Source organism: Pristis pectinata, chromosome 23, assembly GCF_009764475.1.
Source record: "Pristis pectinata isolate sPriPec2 chromosome 23, sPriPec2.1.pri, whole genome shotgun sequence".
In the NCBI taxonomy this organism is placed as follows: Eukaryota; Metazoa; Chordata; class Chondrichthyes; order Rhinopristiformes; family Pristidae; genus Pristis; species Pristis pectinata.
The window spans coordinates 31,383,325-31,397,175 of NC_067427.1; the positions used below are offsets into that span (position 1 = coordinate 31,383,325).

Sequence of the window (13,851 nt, forward strand, 5' to 3'; positions counted from 1 at the left end):
ATCCTTCTACTCCCCTTGCTGTCAGGTCTCTTCGCTCCATTGCCCTTGGACTCCTGCCTCTCTCTCCTTGCTGAGCCACCCCCACTGCCATGATCTTAGCCCTGTGGGTGGCTTCAGAGGTCTGTTCTACCCACCAATTTCCAACACACAGAAACAGTTTCGGAGTGAGCTGCACTCTGAGGTTTTCCTGACAACCTGCCTGCCTCCCTTCCTCTGCCTACTAGACACCCATTCTTTCTCTGACAGCCTTGCCTTAAGGTGAGGAGTGACCACCAATAAGTATGTGTTCTCCACGTAACTTTCAGCGTTGTGGAATGCACTGTAGACTCTTCAGCTGGTACTTGGGATCTGAACTGTGTCCAAGCTGAGAGACTGGAGCTACCTCTCACATAGCTGCCCTCTCTTTCTCCCCCCCCCCACCTCACTATCCCGCTCCTTCTCTTCCTCCCCCCCCCCCCCATTTCTCACCCCACCATCAAGGACATCTACAAGAGGTGATATCTCAGGAAGGTGGCATCTGTCATTAAGGACCTCCACCATCTGGGCCATGCCCTCTTCTCGACGCTGCCATCAGGCAGGTGGTACAGGGGCCTGAAGACCCACACCTCGAGGTTCAACAACAGCTTCTTCCCCACTGCCGTCAGGTTCTTGAACCGACTTGAAAATCCCCACGTTACCTCGGACAGTTTTTTCTCTCTCGATCTTGCACCAGTGTCCTCGTGTTTATTCTGTTGTTTATTTTGCACGTGTGTAAGTTGTGAATAATTTATGTTAATTAATTTCATGTTAACATGCGTTTCTTTCTTTTTCAATCTCTTTATTAGTTTTCAAATTAATACAGCTTGATATATAACATCGATGTTTGTACATGTAATACAAAGAGATCAGGAGAACAATCATTGGCAGAGATAATCATAAAGAACAATAAAATATAAAAAAAATCTGTAGATCCAACGATCTCTTAGTAAATGAATATAATATAGAAGAAAGGAAAGAAAACGATTTATTATATAAATTTAAAAAAAGAAAGGAAAAAAACCCCAAATCAATAAGAAAAATTATAAACAATATAAACTAAACGAAACAGAAAAATTGCAAAAAAAACAAACAAACAAAAAGAAAAAAAACTGGGCTAAAATGTCTCAGCAGAAACAGAGCAATGTTATGTCGTCAACTCCGTTCCTCTAAGTTGGAAAGTTATTGAAAGGGGATCTACATCATGTGAAAATACTGAATAAATGGACTCCCAAATATCTTCAAATTTCAGCGAAGGATACGTGCGTTTGTCCTCGTCCTGTAACGTACTGAGCTGTTGCTACAAAGAAACCTAACTTTCACGGCATTTGTACCCCGGGAATGTGTGCGTGTGACAGTAAACTTGAACTGCCCATCTCCCTCTCCCAGTCCTCCCGTCTCTCTCCCTTCCCAGTTCTCTCTCATTCCCTCCCTCCACCACCTCTCTTGCATCCTCATTTTCTGTCCCGCCCTCGCACCTCTCCCTCCTTTCCCTGCCCCCCCCCCCTCCCCTCGGATGCCTCTGCGGGGAGGGGCATCTCCAGGTATCTCCACTTCCTGGTGAGGGTGCGGGACGGAGCGGAGGCCCGATGTCTTACCGGGACCTGATCGGGGACTGGGACCGGGCCGTGCGGGCCATCGACCGGCGGGACTGGCTCTCTGCCCGCGACTGTCTGAGCAGCGTCGCCGAACCCAACTCCAGGATCTACTTCAACCTCGGCTGCGTCCGGCTGCACCTGGGAGACCTGCCCGGGGCCCTGAAGGTCGGGGGGAGAGATGGGTGGTGAAGGGGGGGGAGAGAGGGGTGGTGAAGGGGGGGGGAGAGAGGGGTGGTGAAGGTCGGGGGGAGAGATGGGTGGTGAAGGGGGGGGAGAGAGGGGTGGTGAAGGGGGGGGAGAGAGGGGTGGTGAAGGTCGGGGGGAGAGATGGGTGGTGAAGGGGGGGGGAGAGAGGGGTGGTGAAGGTCGGGGGGAGAGAGGGGTGGTGAAGGGGGGGAGAGAGGGGTGGTGAAGGTCGGGGGGAGAGAGGGGTGGTGAAGAGGGGGAGAGAGGGGTGGTGAAGGTCGGGGGAGAGAGGGGTGGTGAAGGGGGGGAGAGAGGGGTGGTGAAGGGGGGGAGAGAGGGGTGGTGAAGGTCGGGGGGAGAGAGGGGTGGTGAAGGTCGGGGGGAGAGAGGGGTGGTGAAGGGGGGGAGAGAGGGGTGGTGAAGGTCGGGGGGAGAGAGGGGTGGTGAAGGTCGGGGGGAGAGAGGGGTGGTGAAGGGGGGGGAGAGAGGGGTGGTGAAGGTCGGGGGGAGAGAGGGGTGGTGAAGGGGGGGGAGAGAGGGGTGGTGAAGGTCGGGGGGAGAGAGGGGTGGTGAAGGGGGGGAGAGAGGGGTGGTGAAGGTCGGGGGAGAGAGGGGTGGTGAAGGTCGGGGGGGAGAGAGGGGTGGTGAAGGTCGGGGGGAGAGAGGGGCGGTGAAGGGGGGGAGAGAGGGGTGGTGAAGGGGGGGAGAGAGGGGTGGTGAAGGTCGGGGGGAGAGAGGGGTGGTGAAGGGGGGGAGAGAGGGGTGGTGAAGGTCGGGGGGAGAGAGGGGCGGTGAAGGGGGGGACAATTGATGGGAGACGGGGAGTGTTTGTAAAGCGGGAGTCTCTGATCCATATTTCTCTCTGTACTGCCTCTCCTCTTTTCCTCATCATCCCCTCCCTCCCCTCCCCTCCACACCTGTCCACCCCCCTCCCTCACACCCTCCTCCCTCTGCCTGTTTCCTTCTCTCTCTCACTTGTCCTCCACTCTCACTCACTCGCTCGCATGCTCCTCCCTCTGTTTCCCCTGCCCTTGTTTCCTCTCTCCCCGTCCTTCCCCTAAGTTGGTGAAGTGCCAGAGTCCAGTCTAAAGGATGTAATAGCAGAGCATTTGGGAAACAGTAACAGGGTCAGTCAGGGAAGGGAAATCATGTGGTACCATTTTACTGGAATTTTTTGAGGATGTAACAAGCCTGACGTCAGTGGAAGGGAAAATGCTGGGCTGGAATCTATTAAGGAAGTGGTAACAAGGCACTTGGAAAATAATGATAGGATTGGGCAATCAGCAGGGACTTATGAAAGGGAGACAGACCTGTTGACATTTCTTGAGGTTATAACCTAGCTCTTGTTAAGGTGTCATACGAGAATGGTGAAGTACTGGCTTGTACTGGGGATTGATTAATGGGCAGAAAATGGAGTACCAATAAACAGGTCATTTTCAGCTTGGGAGTCTGTGGCCTGTGACCAGTGGGCTGCCCAAGGAATTGGTGCCGAGGCTCAATTTGTGTCAATGATTTAGACAAAGGTATCAAGTACAATATATCCAGGTTTCCTGAAGATACAAAGGTAGGTGTGGGACATTAGGAGGAAGCAGATGAGCCTCAGTCATCAGCTGGGATGGTCAACGAGGATGATGCCAGTCGGGTTTGACTGATCTTCTGCCAACCGAGGAGCCTGACTCTGGATGCCAGGTTCTTCAGCAGTGGGGTACATTGTTGTTTGGAGGAGTGGGATTTGCAGCCTTGGTTGGTCCCCTCCTTCCTCTGCTGTCACTGTTCCACCTCGGCACTGAATTGTTGGGCGGTAAAGTTTTATGCACCTTGATGGAGCAGGTGTGGCCATGCTGAGAAGAGCTTGCTGCCCCCAGACAGTGCTGCTGATGTCTTCATGCTGGACAGCAGCCTATATCTTGTCTCTGTACTGCTTCTTTTGGCCATTGTTTGAGCATTGGCAAGTTGGGAGAAAAGAACCTGATGAGGAAGACAGTTCTTGGGAATCTGGACACAGTGGCCTGTTCATCGAAACTTATTCCTGTAGAGCAAGGCTTCAGCATTGGTGGATGCAGGTTTATGAGGGACACTTGTGTTGGTCTGGTGGAAGCACTGTTGGTGAAAGAATTACGGCAACAGCAGATGAGGGTCATCAATGCAACAGATCTATAAACCAGGACCTTCCGGCTTCTGAAGGCCACTGTATTCAAAGACATGTTGTTGCAACTTGAAGAAAGTTGCATTGGCATTTGACCCAGAGCTGGACATGGAGCCGTACAGGACAGAAACGAACCCTTCAGCCCAACTATCCATGCCAGCCGTGATGGCGATCTACACTAATCCTATTTGCCTGTGTTAGGTCGATATCCCTGTACCCCTTTCCTATCCATGTACCTGTCCAAATGCATCTTAAACAAATTAATTGTATCTGACTCCACCTCCTCTGGCAGCTCATTCCATATACCCACCACCCCCTGTGTGGAAAAACTTGCCCCTCAGGTACCCTCTCACTTTAAACCTGTGCCCTCCAGGTTTAGATTCCCCGACTCTGGAGGGGGGGGGCAAAGAATCTATCTACCCTTCCTCTGCTCCTCATAATTCTGTAAACCTCTACAAGGTTGCCCCTCAGCCTTCTACGTTCCAGAGAGAATAAACCCTGCGTATCCAATCACTTCTTGTAACTATAGCCCTCCATTCCAGGCAACATCCTGGTGAATTATTTTCTACACTCTCTGTAATGCTGCTACATCCTTCCTCTAGCATGATGACCAGAGCTGTCCATAATAGTCCAAGTGTGGCCTGGCCAATGTTTTGTACAGCTGCAATGTGACGTCCCAACTCTTGCATTCAGTGCTTTGGCCTTTGAAGGTGAACATACCAAATGCCTTCTTCATTACCCTATCTACCTGTGTCATCATTTTCAAGGAGCTATGAATTTACACCTCAGGGTCCCTCTGTACATCAACACTGCTGAGGTCTCTGTCACTTACTGTCTATGTCCTGTTGGTATTTGATGCCCCAAAATGATTTACCTCACACTTGTCTGGATTAAATTCCATCTGCCACTGCACTGCCCAACTTTCCCACTGATTTATATCCCTCTGTATCCTTCCAGAACCTTCTTTGCTATCTACTCCATCAATTTTTGTGTCGACAGGAAAATTACTAATTAGTCCACCTACATTCTCATCCAAGTCATTTATATACATGACAAACAACAAAGGTCCTAGCACTGACTCCTGTGGTACACCACTGTTTACAGACCTCCAGTCAGAAATACACCCGTCCACCCCTTGACCACTATCTCTATCACTGCCGATTTTGGATTCAGTTTGCTAACACACCTTGCAACCCATGTACCCTAACCTGGACCAGCCTACTGTGTGGGACTTTGTCAAAAGCATTCCTAGAGTCCATATAGAACATGTCTACTGTGCTGCTTTCATCAATTTTCTTCGTTACTTCCTCAAAAAACTCAGATTTGTGAGACAGGGTTTCTCTGCATAAAACCATGCTGACTCCTGATCAGTCCCCGCCTCTCCAAGTGAACGTAAATTCTGTCCCTTTAGAATTTTTTCCAATATTTTCCCCTGCTATCGATGTAGAAGTCTCACTGGCATGCAGATTCCTGGCTGTTTCTTCTGCTCTTTTTGAACAAGGGGACAACATTAGCTGTCCTCCAGTCTTCTGCTACTTCATCCGTGCCTAACAAAGGTGCAAAAATCTGCGTCAGAGCCTCAGCAATCTCCTCCCTTGCTTCTCTTAACATCCTTGGATAGATCCTGTCAGGCCCTGGGGACTTATCAACCCTAATGTGTGCCAATATTTTGTACTTCTTGACACAGACGTGTTCCAGTCTACCAGCGAACCCTTCCCCTAACTCTCCAACATCAAGATCTTTCTCCCTGGTGAATACTGATGAGAAGTATTCATTTAGGATCCCACTCATATCTCCTGGCTGTGCACACAGTTTACCCCTTGTGTTCCTGAGGGGACCTGCTCTTTCCCTAGCTACGTTCTGGCTTCTAATATACTTATAAAAGGTTTTGGGATTTTCCTTCATCAAAGGCAGCCCACTGGCTCCACGTATGCCTTAACCATCCAGTCTGCGTGGATGGTGTGGTGACTAGAGATGCTTGCACCAGATGCTGGTGAGACCGTATCTGGAAATTGTGCAGAGGTCTTCCATCTTCCACCTTTCTTGTTAACCATGGTTCCTTCACCCTACCATCCTTTCCTTGTCTCAATGGGACAAACCGATCTAGAACCCCATGTAAGTGGTCCTTAAACAACCTCCACGTTTCTGCGGTGCGTTTACTAGGGGACATCTGTTCCCAGTTTACGCTCCCAAGTCCTTGCCTAATACCATCATAATTTGCCCTCCCCCAATTAAATACTTTCCCATAACATCTGTATTTTAGGTATTAAGCTAACTAAGGGATATGGGGTTAGTGCAGAATGAGGTAACTGATCGGCCACGATCTCAGGGAGTGGTGGAGCAGGCAAGATGGACAGAATAGCCTACTGCTGCTTCGATGTTGTTATTCCACATTTGACGTATTATACGTGGGTTTAGCGAGGTATTTAACAAAACATCACATGGATCCAAGGGAAAGCAGCAAGTTGGATTCAACATTGGTTTAATGCTGGAAAACAAAGAGTCCCGATGGCGAGTTTCATTGGCTGCAGGGCTTTGTACAGTGGGGTTCTGCAGTGCTGAGGACAGCCTTGTCTGTTGTGGGGTATGTATGTGATGTAGGGGCCACAATTGCCAGTGATATTGGCCTTGTTCTTGATCATGAGGAAAAATAGTTCTCGGCTACAGGAAGAGATCAGTGGACTGGTCAGGTGGGTACGAACGTGACAATGGAGTTCAATCCAGAGGTAATGCATTTGGAGAGGGCAGTCAAGGTGAGGGAATACTCGTAACAAAATGGGAGAAGGCCATTTGACCCATACAGTCCATGTACTCCGTCCATGGAGGGGGAGAGGGGAAAACAGGGAGGGATGAGGCAGTGGGTGAGGGAGAGAGGTCAAAGCGGACACTGGAATTAATGTGTTAAGTATGTGGGGTGAAGGAGACCGTGAGTGGGCATGGGAAGTAGGGCAGTGGGGGAGGATGAATAGGCAAAGGGTAGGACCCGCGGAAGGAGAAGTGGCCACAGCTGGAATACTCTGTACAGTTTTGGTGGCCACATTATTGGAAAGAAGGTGATTGCACTGGAGAGGGTGCAGAGGAGATTCGCCAGGATGTTGCCGAGGATAGAATGTTTCAAGAACACAACAAAATAGGAGCAGGAGTTGGTCAGCGGATCCCTCAAGCCTGCCCCACCATTCAATATGATCATGGCTATTCTGGCCTCAGCTCCTCTTCTGTGCAAGTTCCCCATGGCCTTGATTCCCCAGTGTCCCAAATGTATATCTACCTCCACCTCAGATACTTTGAACGATCTATCCTCCACAACTCACTGGGGTGGAGAATTCCGGAGATTCAGCACCCTCTGCGAAAAGAAATTTCTATGTGTCTCAGCTTTAACCGACCCTGCCCTTGTCTTGTAACTGTGTCCCCTCTTTTGAAGTTCTCCCACTGATGAAAACATCTCAACATCTACCCTGGCATCTCAACATCTACCCTGTCAAGCCCTTTGGAATGTTCAATGTCACCATCAGTCTTCTAAACTCCAAAGAATACAGGCACAAACTGTTTAACCTCTCTTGATAGGACAACCTTCTCATTTCCAGGAATTAGTCCGGTGAACCTTCTTTGCAATGCCTCCTATGTTACTATATCCATTTTTAGGTAAGGGGAGCAATTAAGAGGAGAGACTGGATAGACTGGGTTTATTTTCCTTGGAACCAAGGAAGCTCAGGGGAGATGTGATAGTCGAAGCAGAGGCATCTAAAATAGAGACTATAGGTTTAGGGCAAGGAATAAGAAACTTAGAAGGGATTTGAGGAAGAACTTTTTCACCCAGCGGGTGATTAGAATCTGGAACACACTGCCTGAGGGGGTGGTGGAGGCAGGAACTCTTACAACATTTAAGCATCTAGAGCACTTGAATCACAAGGCACAGAAGGCACAGACCAAGTGCTGGTAAATGGGATTAGTATAGATACTATATGATATGGATGTGGTGGGCTGAAGAGCTTGTTTCTGTGCTGTTTGACAATGACTCCATGTGGTCTGGAATGGGGGAGTGGTGAATGAGAGGGAATGGAAGTGTTATGGGTTACGGTGAGAGAGAAAGGCAACTGCATGTGGGGAGCTATGGCAGAGGGTTAAGGAAAGTGGAGGCAAGAGGTGAAGGTGAGGGGTAGCAGAGAGGGTGGGTATGTGATTGGGTGAGACAGCTTGTGAAGAGTATGACATAGAGCAGAGAGTAAAGGTGGAGTTGGTGATGGAAATAGCGAGGGAGGTGGGTGAAGAAAATGAGTAGGCAGGGTTTGAGGGTGGTTGGGACAAAGGATTGGAATAATGGTGCAGGCTGCGAGCATGTGAGCTCGGGAGAAGGAGAGGCAGAAAGGATATGTTGGTTGGCAACGATCTAAGCAGGCCATGTTACAGGGTGACGTGGATGTGGGGAGAGCATTGTGGGAGAGGGTGAGCAGCCTGAGAGGGAGAGGCGTGAGTGGGATTGGGGAATATCTAAGAGGTCATGGTCAAGGGGGTGCAGGTGAAGTGGGCGAGATTGAAGGAGAGAGCGGAGGTGAGGTATGTCGGGGAAGGGTGAGTGGTTGTGGGGACTTTGTAAGAGTGAAGGGGTGTGATCGTTGGTAGAAGGAGGTGGGTTTAAGGAGTACATGGTGAGACTCTGATCTTGTACCATAGAGCCATGACTGATCCATGGATTATAACCCTTGTGATGATTTCATATCCTTGTCCCACTGGCTAACATTTTTGCCGTTCCTCTGCAGGCTTTTGACCTAACCATAGCTAAAGATGAGCGGCTGGCAGTCTGTTTCTTCCAGAGAGGCATCGTTCATCTGCGACTGAACATGTAAGAACACACCACAGGCAAACATGTGGCTGCTGAGATTATCTTGGAAGTTAGAAGCAGATGGTGGTCCAGGATTGTCCTTTGTCCTAACCCTGGCACTGGGGCAGTGTGTAGGGTGCTTTCCACTGTCTCTACACTGAGCTGTACTGGCATTGTTGGTTTGGGAGCTGACACAGGGAGGGTTGAATGGGACTTGTGAGTAGCAGACATTTGGATAGGCAAATTTATAAGAGATGGAGGTTGGGGGACGGTGAAGAGAACAACAGAATAGTCAAGCTCCAGACGTAGCAGAGACGTGGATGAGGATTTCAGAGGCTGGTGTGGCAATTAGAAGTTCAAGGTCAGATATGAATCCATGGATAGTGTTCATGTTCACAGTGTTCCCCAGGACAGGGATAGTGGTGGGAGAAGCTGGGATAAGCGATGATGGGGCCAAGCTAACTTCTTGTGCAGTCAAAGTCTCGATCATCATTTTTATGACTCTGATAATCAGAGACATTTAAAAACAGTTTACACATCTCAATAATTTAAAAATAAAAACGATAATGAATTTCTTTAAAAATTGGTCTGTTGTTAGTTGGTTGAAAACATAAATCTACAGTAAAATAAACAAAAATCCTTACCAAACTTGCCCTTTTCCCGAATGCCAACAACACCATTCAAATGAATGGGGCTATGATAAAGGTGCCAGCGTGGCTGGTGTACATCTGAGGGGCCAGATGTGAAGGGTATCGGTCCTTGTCTCTGCATCCTGCAGAATGACATTGGGCTCGATGATAAGGTCCACCGCATCCTGTGCTCCAACACCACAGTGTGCAGGTGGAACTCTGAACACTTTGGTATGCACACTGCCCCTGAGCATAATGTGGCCCACAGGTTTCGTACTACATACGCTCCGCCTCTAACAGCTTGTTCAACAATAACATCTAGCAACTGCATAATCTTCTCTGGACATGCAGTAGAACAGTGCTCGGGCATGCTACACTGGCCCTGAGAGTGTTTGAGGGATAGGAAAGTGACATGTTTACTCCATCTCTGATCCGTGCTTGAAACATTTGATGCGAGAGTGTATAGGGAGCCACACACTGTACTTCACAGATGCAGTACCTGCTCTACAAGTGTTTGAGTCCCTCTGGTTCCCTATATTTTAACTTGGAATCACTCCTTCTCCCTACACTTTAATCGGGAGTCATTCCTGATCGCCTTCCTTTCATCTGGATTCACTCCCTTGCCCTTCATTTTAGCCTGGAGTTACGCTCTTGGCTGTACCCAGTTATCTTCTCTGCATGTATGGTAGTGTAGTGGTTAGTATAATGCCAGCAGCCCGGGTTCAATTCCGGCTGCTGTCTGCAAGGAGTTTGTACGTTCTCCCCGTGTCTGCGTGGGTTTCCTCCGGGTGCTCTGGTTTCCTCCCACATTCCAAAGACGTACGGGTTAGGAAGTTGTGGGCATGCTATGTTGGCGCCAGAAGCATGGCGACACATGCGGGCTGCCCCCAGAACACTCTACACAAAGATGCATTTCACTGTGTGTTTCGATGTATATGTGACTAATAAAGATATCTTATCTTATGTATAGTAACACCTTTCTTTTTGAACTTCAGGTTTGATGAGGCAGAGGGAGATTTTAGACACGCTCTGACCAATTTACGAGGTCATTCAGTGATTGACTATACCCAGCTTGGACTCAGACACAGACTGTACTCCTGGGAGGTAATTGGAATTGGTTTATTATTGTCACATGTACCAAAGTACAGTGAAAAACTTGTCTTGCAAACCGTTCTTACAGATCATTACACAGTGCATTGAGGTAGTACAAGGTAAAACAATTTATCCCTTTATTTTCTTCACACTAGTTGCTGGAGTATAGCAATGCACCTAACTGTGTAATAGCTTCTCAATTGTTACTTAAATCAAACCAATCAGTTTCTTGCCCCCGAAATATATTATCCCCCTCTAGTGTTGTTAAACCCAACTGGAAGGAGCAGCTTTTGCAGTATAAACAGAATGCGGAATACGGTGTAACAGCTACAGGGAAGTGCGGTGCAGGTAGACAATAAGGTGCAAGGTCATAACGAGGTAGATTGTGAGGTCAAGAGGACAACCACCATGTTTCAAATGTAATTTTCCGTTTAGTTTCCTTTTGGTGGGCATGGGTTGGTTATACTTGGCAACAAATTTAAATGATCGGGTCCACTCCAAATGTAGCAACCCTAATGTGAGATTTTCCATGGAGACTCAAACAATGCGTGAAAGGACATGGCCCTGTTGACTCTATGATACCAAGGAACAGTCATGGACAATGAGATAAAATTAATTAGGGCAGGCTCAAAGCCCCCTGTGGACTATTGCTGCTCTTATTTCTTTTTCAGTTAGATATTTTCACCTTTGATTAGTCCTTGGCCTTGCCCAGAACTGCTCTAAACCTGAATATTATGATCGCCATTCCATAAACACATTCTCACTGATGACAGGCTCTATTTCCTCCACAACATTCCCCAGGACCATTTTGGAGTAAGCTGGATTGACCAGTGAGCAAATGCTGCTCCTTCCAGTTGGGTACTACAGCACTAGAAGGGGATAATATATTTCGGGGGCAAGAAACTGATTGGTTTGATTTAAGTAACAATTGAGGAGCTATTACACAGTATACTCCGGGAACTAGTGTGAAGAAAATAGAGGGATAAATTTACAGGCTAGTTACAGAAGACTGAAGTAACAGAGTAGTAACATGGGCTTCAATTATCTTAATAAAGATTGGTGTCGCAGCAATGGCAAAAAGGAAGAGGGCTTCCTGAAATATGTACAAGAGAACTGTCTCCATCAATGCATTTCCAGCTCAACATGAAAAAGCAATGGTAGACATGGTCTTGCGGAATGCTTTGAGCCTGCCCTAATTAATTTTATCTCATTGTCCACGACTGTTCTCTGGTATCATAGAGTCACAGATTCATAGAGTTATATAGCATAGAAATAGGTCCTTTGGCCCACAGAGTCCACACCGGCCCATTTGAACTAATCCTATCCTAACCCGTTTTATTCTACCCTCAACTCCCCCACCCCTGAATCTACCACTCACCTACACACCAATGGTATCATGATGGAAACATGTCTCAAATACATTCTTGAACTCATTCTCAAATGTAACTTTGCCAGTTTCATAAACCAAAGCTATTAAAGAATTAGGGACCAATTAGTGGTCATCTGAGGGTTATTAACATGGCTTGTATCTTGATGAGAGGAAAAAAGTACTGGGCAAATTGGAAATAAGCTGAAGGCAGTGGGGATATTGCACTGAATAAAAGTGGAGCTGCTTAAAAGTTTAGTAGTTCTTTAAAAATATGCTGTTAACTTGGTGAAGCTGCAAATACATGTGTAGCAAGCAGCAAAAGAAGCATGTAATAGACAAAGTGAGCTCAATCCCAGCTCTCAAAATAATGTGTCCGGCTATTTTTCTGTAACCTATTCGCCTTCACATGCCCATTAAAACCTAACTCATTCTACTACCACCCACTCACCAGGGTCAATCTAAGTGGTTAATTAACCCACCAATCCCCACATCTTTGGGATGTGGGAGGAAACTGGAGCAACCAGGGGAAACCCACTTGGTCACAGGGGGAACATGCAAGCTCCACACACACAGCACCCGAGGTCAGGATTGAACCCAGGTCACTGAAGCAGCAAATGCAGTAGCTCGATCTGCAGACCACCATGCCATCCTTGTGATGGTGACCCCAGCGCATGAGGGCTGGAAGGTTCACAGCCATGTTCAGACAGAAGTGATGAATGGATGATCCATCTTGGTTTCCTCCAGAGATCCCCACCGTCACACTGGTCGTTCTTCAACCAAATCATTCTCTCTGCATGATATCAAGAAATGGCTGAGAGCGATGGATGCAGCAAAGTCTATGGGACCAGGCAACATCTCAGCTGTGGTACTGAAGAGCTATGCTCCAGATCCAGCTCTGCCTCCGAGCTCAGTACAGTTACAACACTGGTATCTACCCAGTGATGTGATAAATTGCCCAGGTCTGTCCTGCTTACGAAAAGCAGGCAAACCAAAGTGGCTTATACCACCCAATCAGTTTACTCTCGACCATCAACAAAGCGATGGAAGGTGTCATTGACAGTACTATTGAGTGGCTGTTCTCACCAATAAACTGCTTGCCTCTGTCCAGTTCGGGTTTCACCAGGATCAGTAGCTCCAGACCTCATCACAGCCTTGGTCCAAACATGGACCAAAGGGTTGAATTCAAGAGTGGAGGTGAGAATGACTGCCCTTGATGCCATAGAGTCATACAACACAGTTCACTTTTGCCAACCATTAAGGACCTATCTGCACTACCTGCCCGAAATGTCGACAGTTCCTTTCCCCCCACAGATGCTGCTCCACCCGCTGAGTTCCTCCAGCAGACTGTTTGTTTACCCCTCCTGCACTAATCTCATTGACCAACACCTGGTCTGTAGCCTTCAGTATTTTGCTGATTCAATTGCTCAACAGTGCTATGAGAGTGGCTGCCTTCACTACCCCTTCAGGCAGTGCGTTTCAGATTCCAATCACCCTCTTGGTGAAAAAGCTCTTCCTAAGATCCCCTTTAAACCTTTTACCTCTTACTGTAAACCTATGCCCCCCAGTTTTGAATATCTGTACTGTGGGGAAATGTTTTCCTGATATCTACCCTATGTATGCCCCTTTATCAGGTCCTCTCTCAGCCTTTTCTGCTCCAAAGAAAACAAATCCAGCCTATCCGGTCTCTCCTCATAACTGAAATGCTCCATGCCAGCCAACATTCTGGTGAATCTTTTCTGCACCTTCTCCAGTATAGTCATGTTCTTCCTATTGTGTGGGGACCAGAACTCCATACAGTACTCCAGTTGTGGCCAGACCAATGTTTTGTGAAGTTATAAAGAGAGGCTACAGTATATGCCCTGGCTAATGAAGGCAAGTCACCTCAATGTCGTCTTCAGCACCCTAACAATCTGTGCTGCCAACTTCAGGGATCCTTGGTCTTGTATCTCTGTTCCTCAGTACTCCCAAGGACCCTAACATTGATTGCTTATGTCCTA

At 47.9% G+C, this 13,851-nt stretch overlaps 1 protein-coding gene across 2 annotated transcripts in view; it reads left to right on the plus strand.

The window, feature by feature from the left end:
• Nucleotides 1-1,377: 1,377 nt before the first annotated feature.
• The window catches only part of LOC127581960 (NADPH oxidase activator 1-like), a 40,801-nt gene continuing 28,327 nt past the window's right edge, over nucleotides 1,378-13,851 (plus strand). Inside the window, exons 1-3 of one of the 2 annotated variants that reach the window (XM_052036758.1) lie at nucleotides 1,378-1,778; nucleotides 8,703-8,785; nucleotides 10,389-10,497. In XM_052036758.1, coding sequence (XP_051892718.1) covers nucleotides 1,605-1,778; nucleotides 8,703-8,785; nucleotides 10,389-10,497 — 366 coding nt within the window. In that variant the 5' untranslated portion in view covers nucleotides 1,378-1,604. The remainder of the gene's footprint in view (nucleotides 1,779-8,702; nucleotides 8,786-10,388; nucleotides 10,498-13,851) is intronic. The other variant, XM_052036757.1, reaches the window with a different exon arrangement.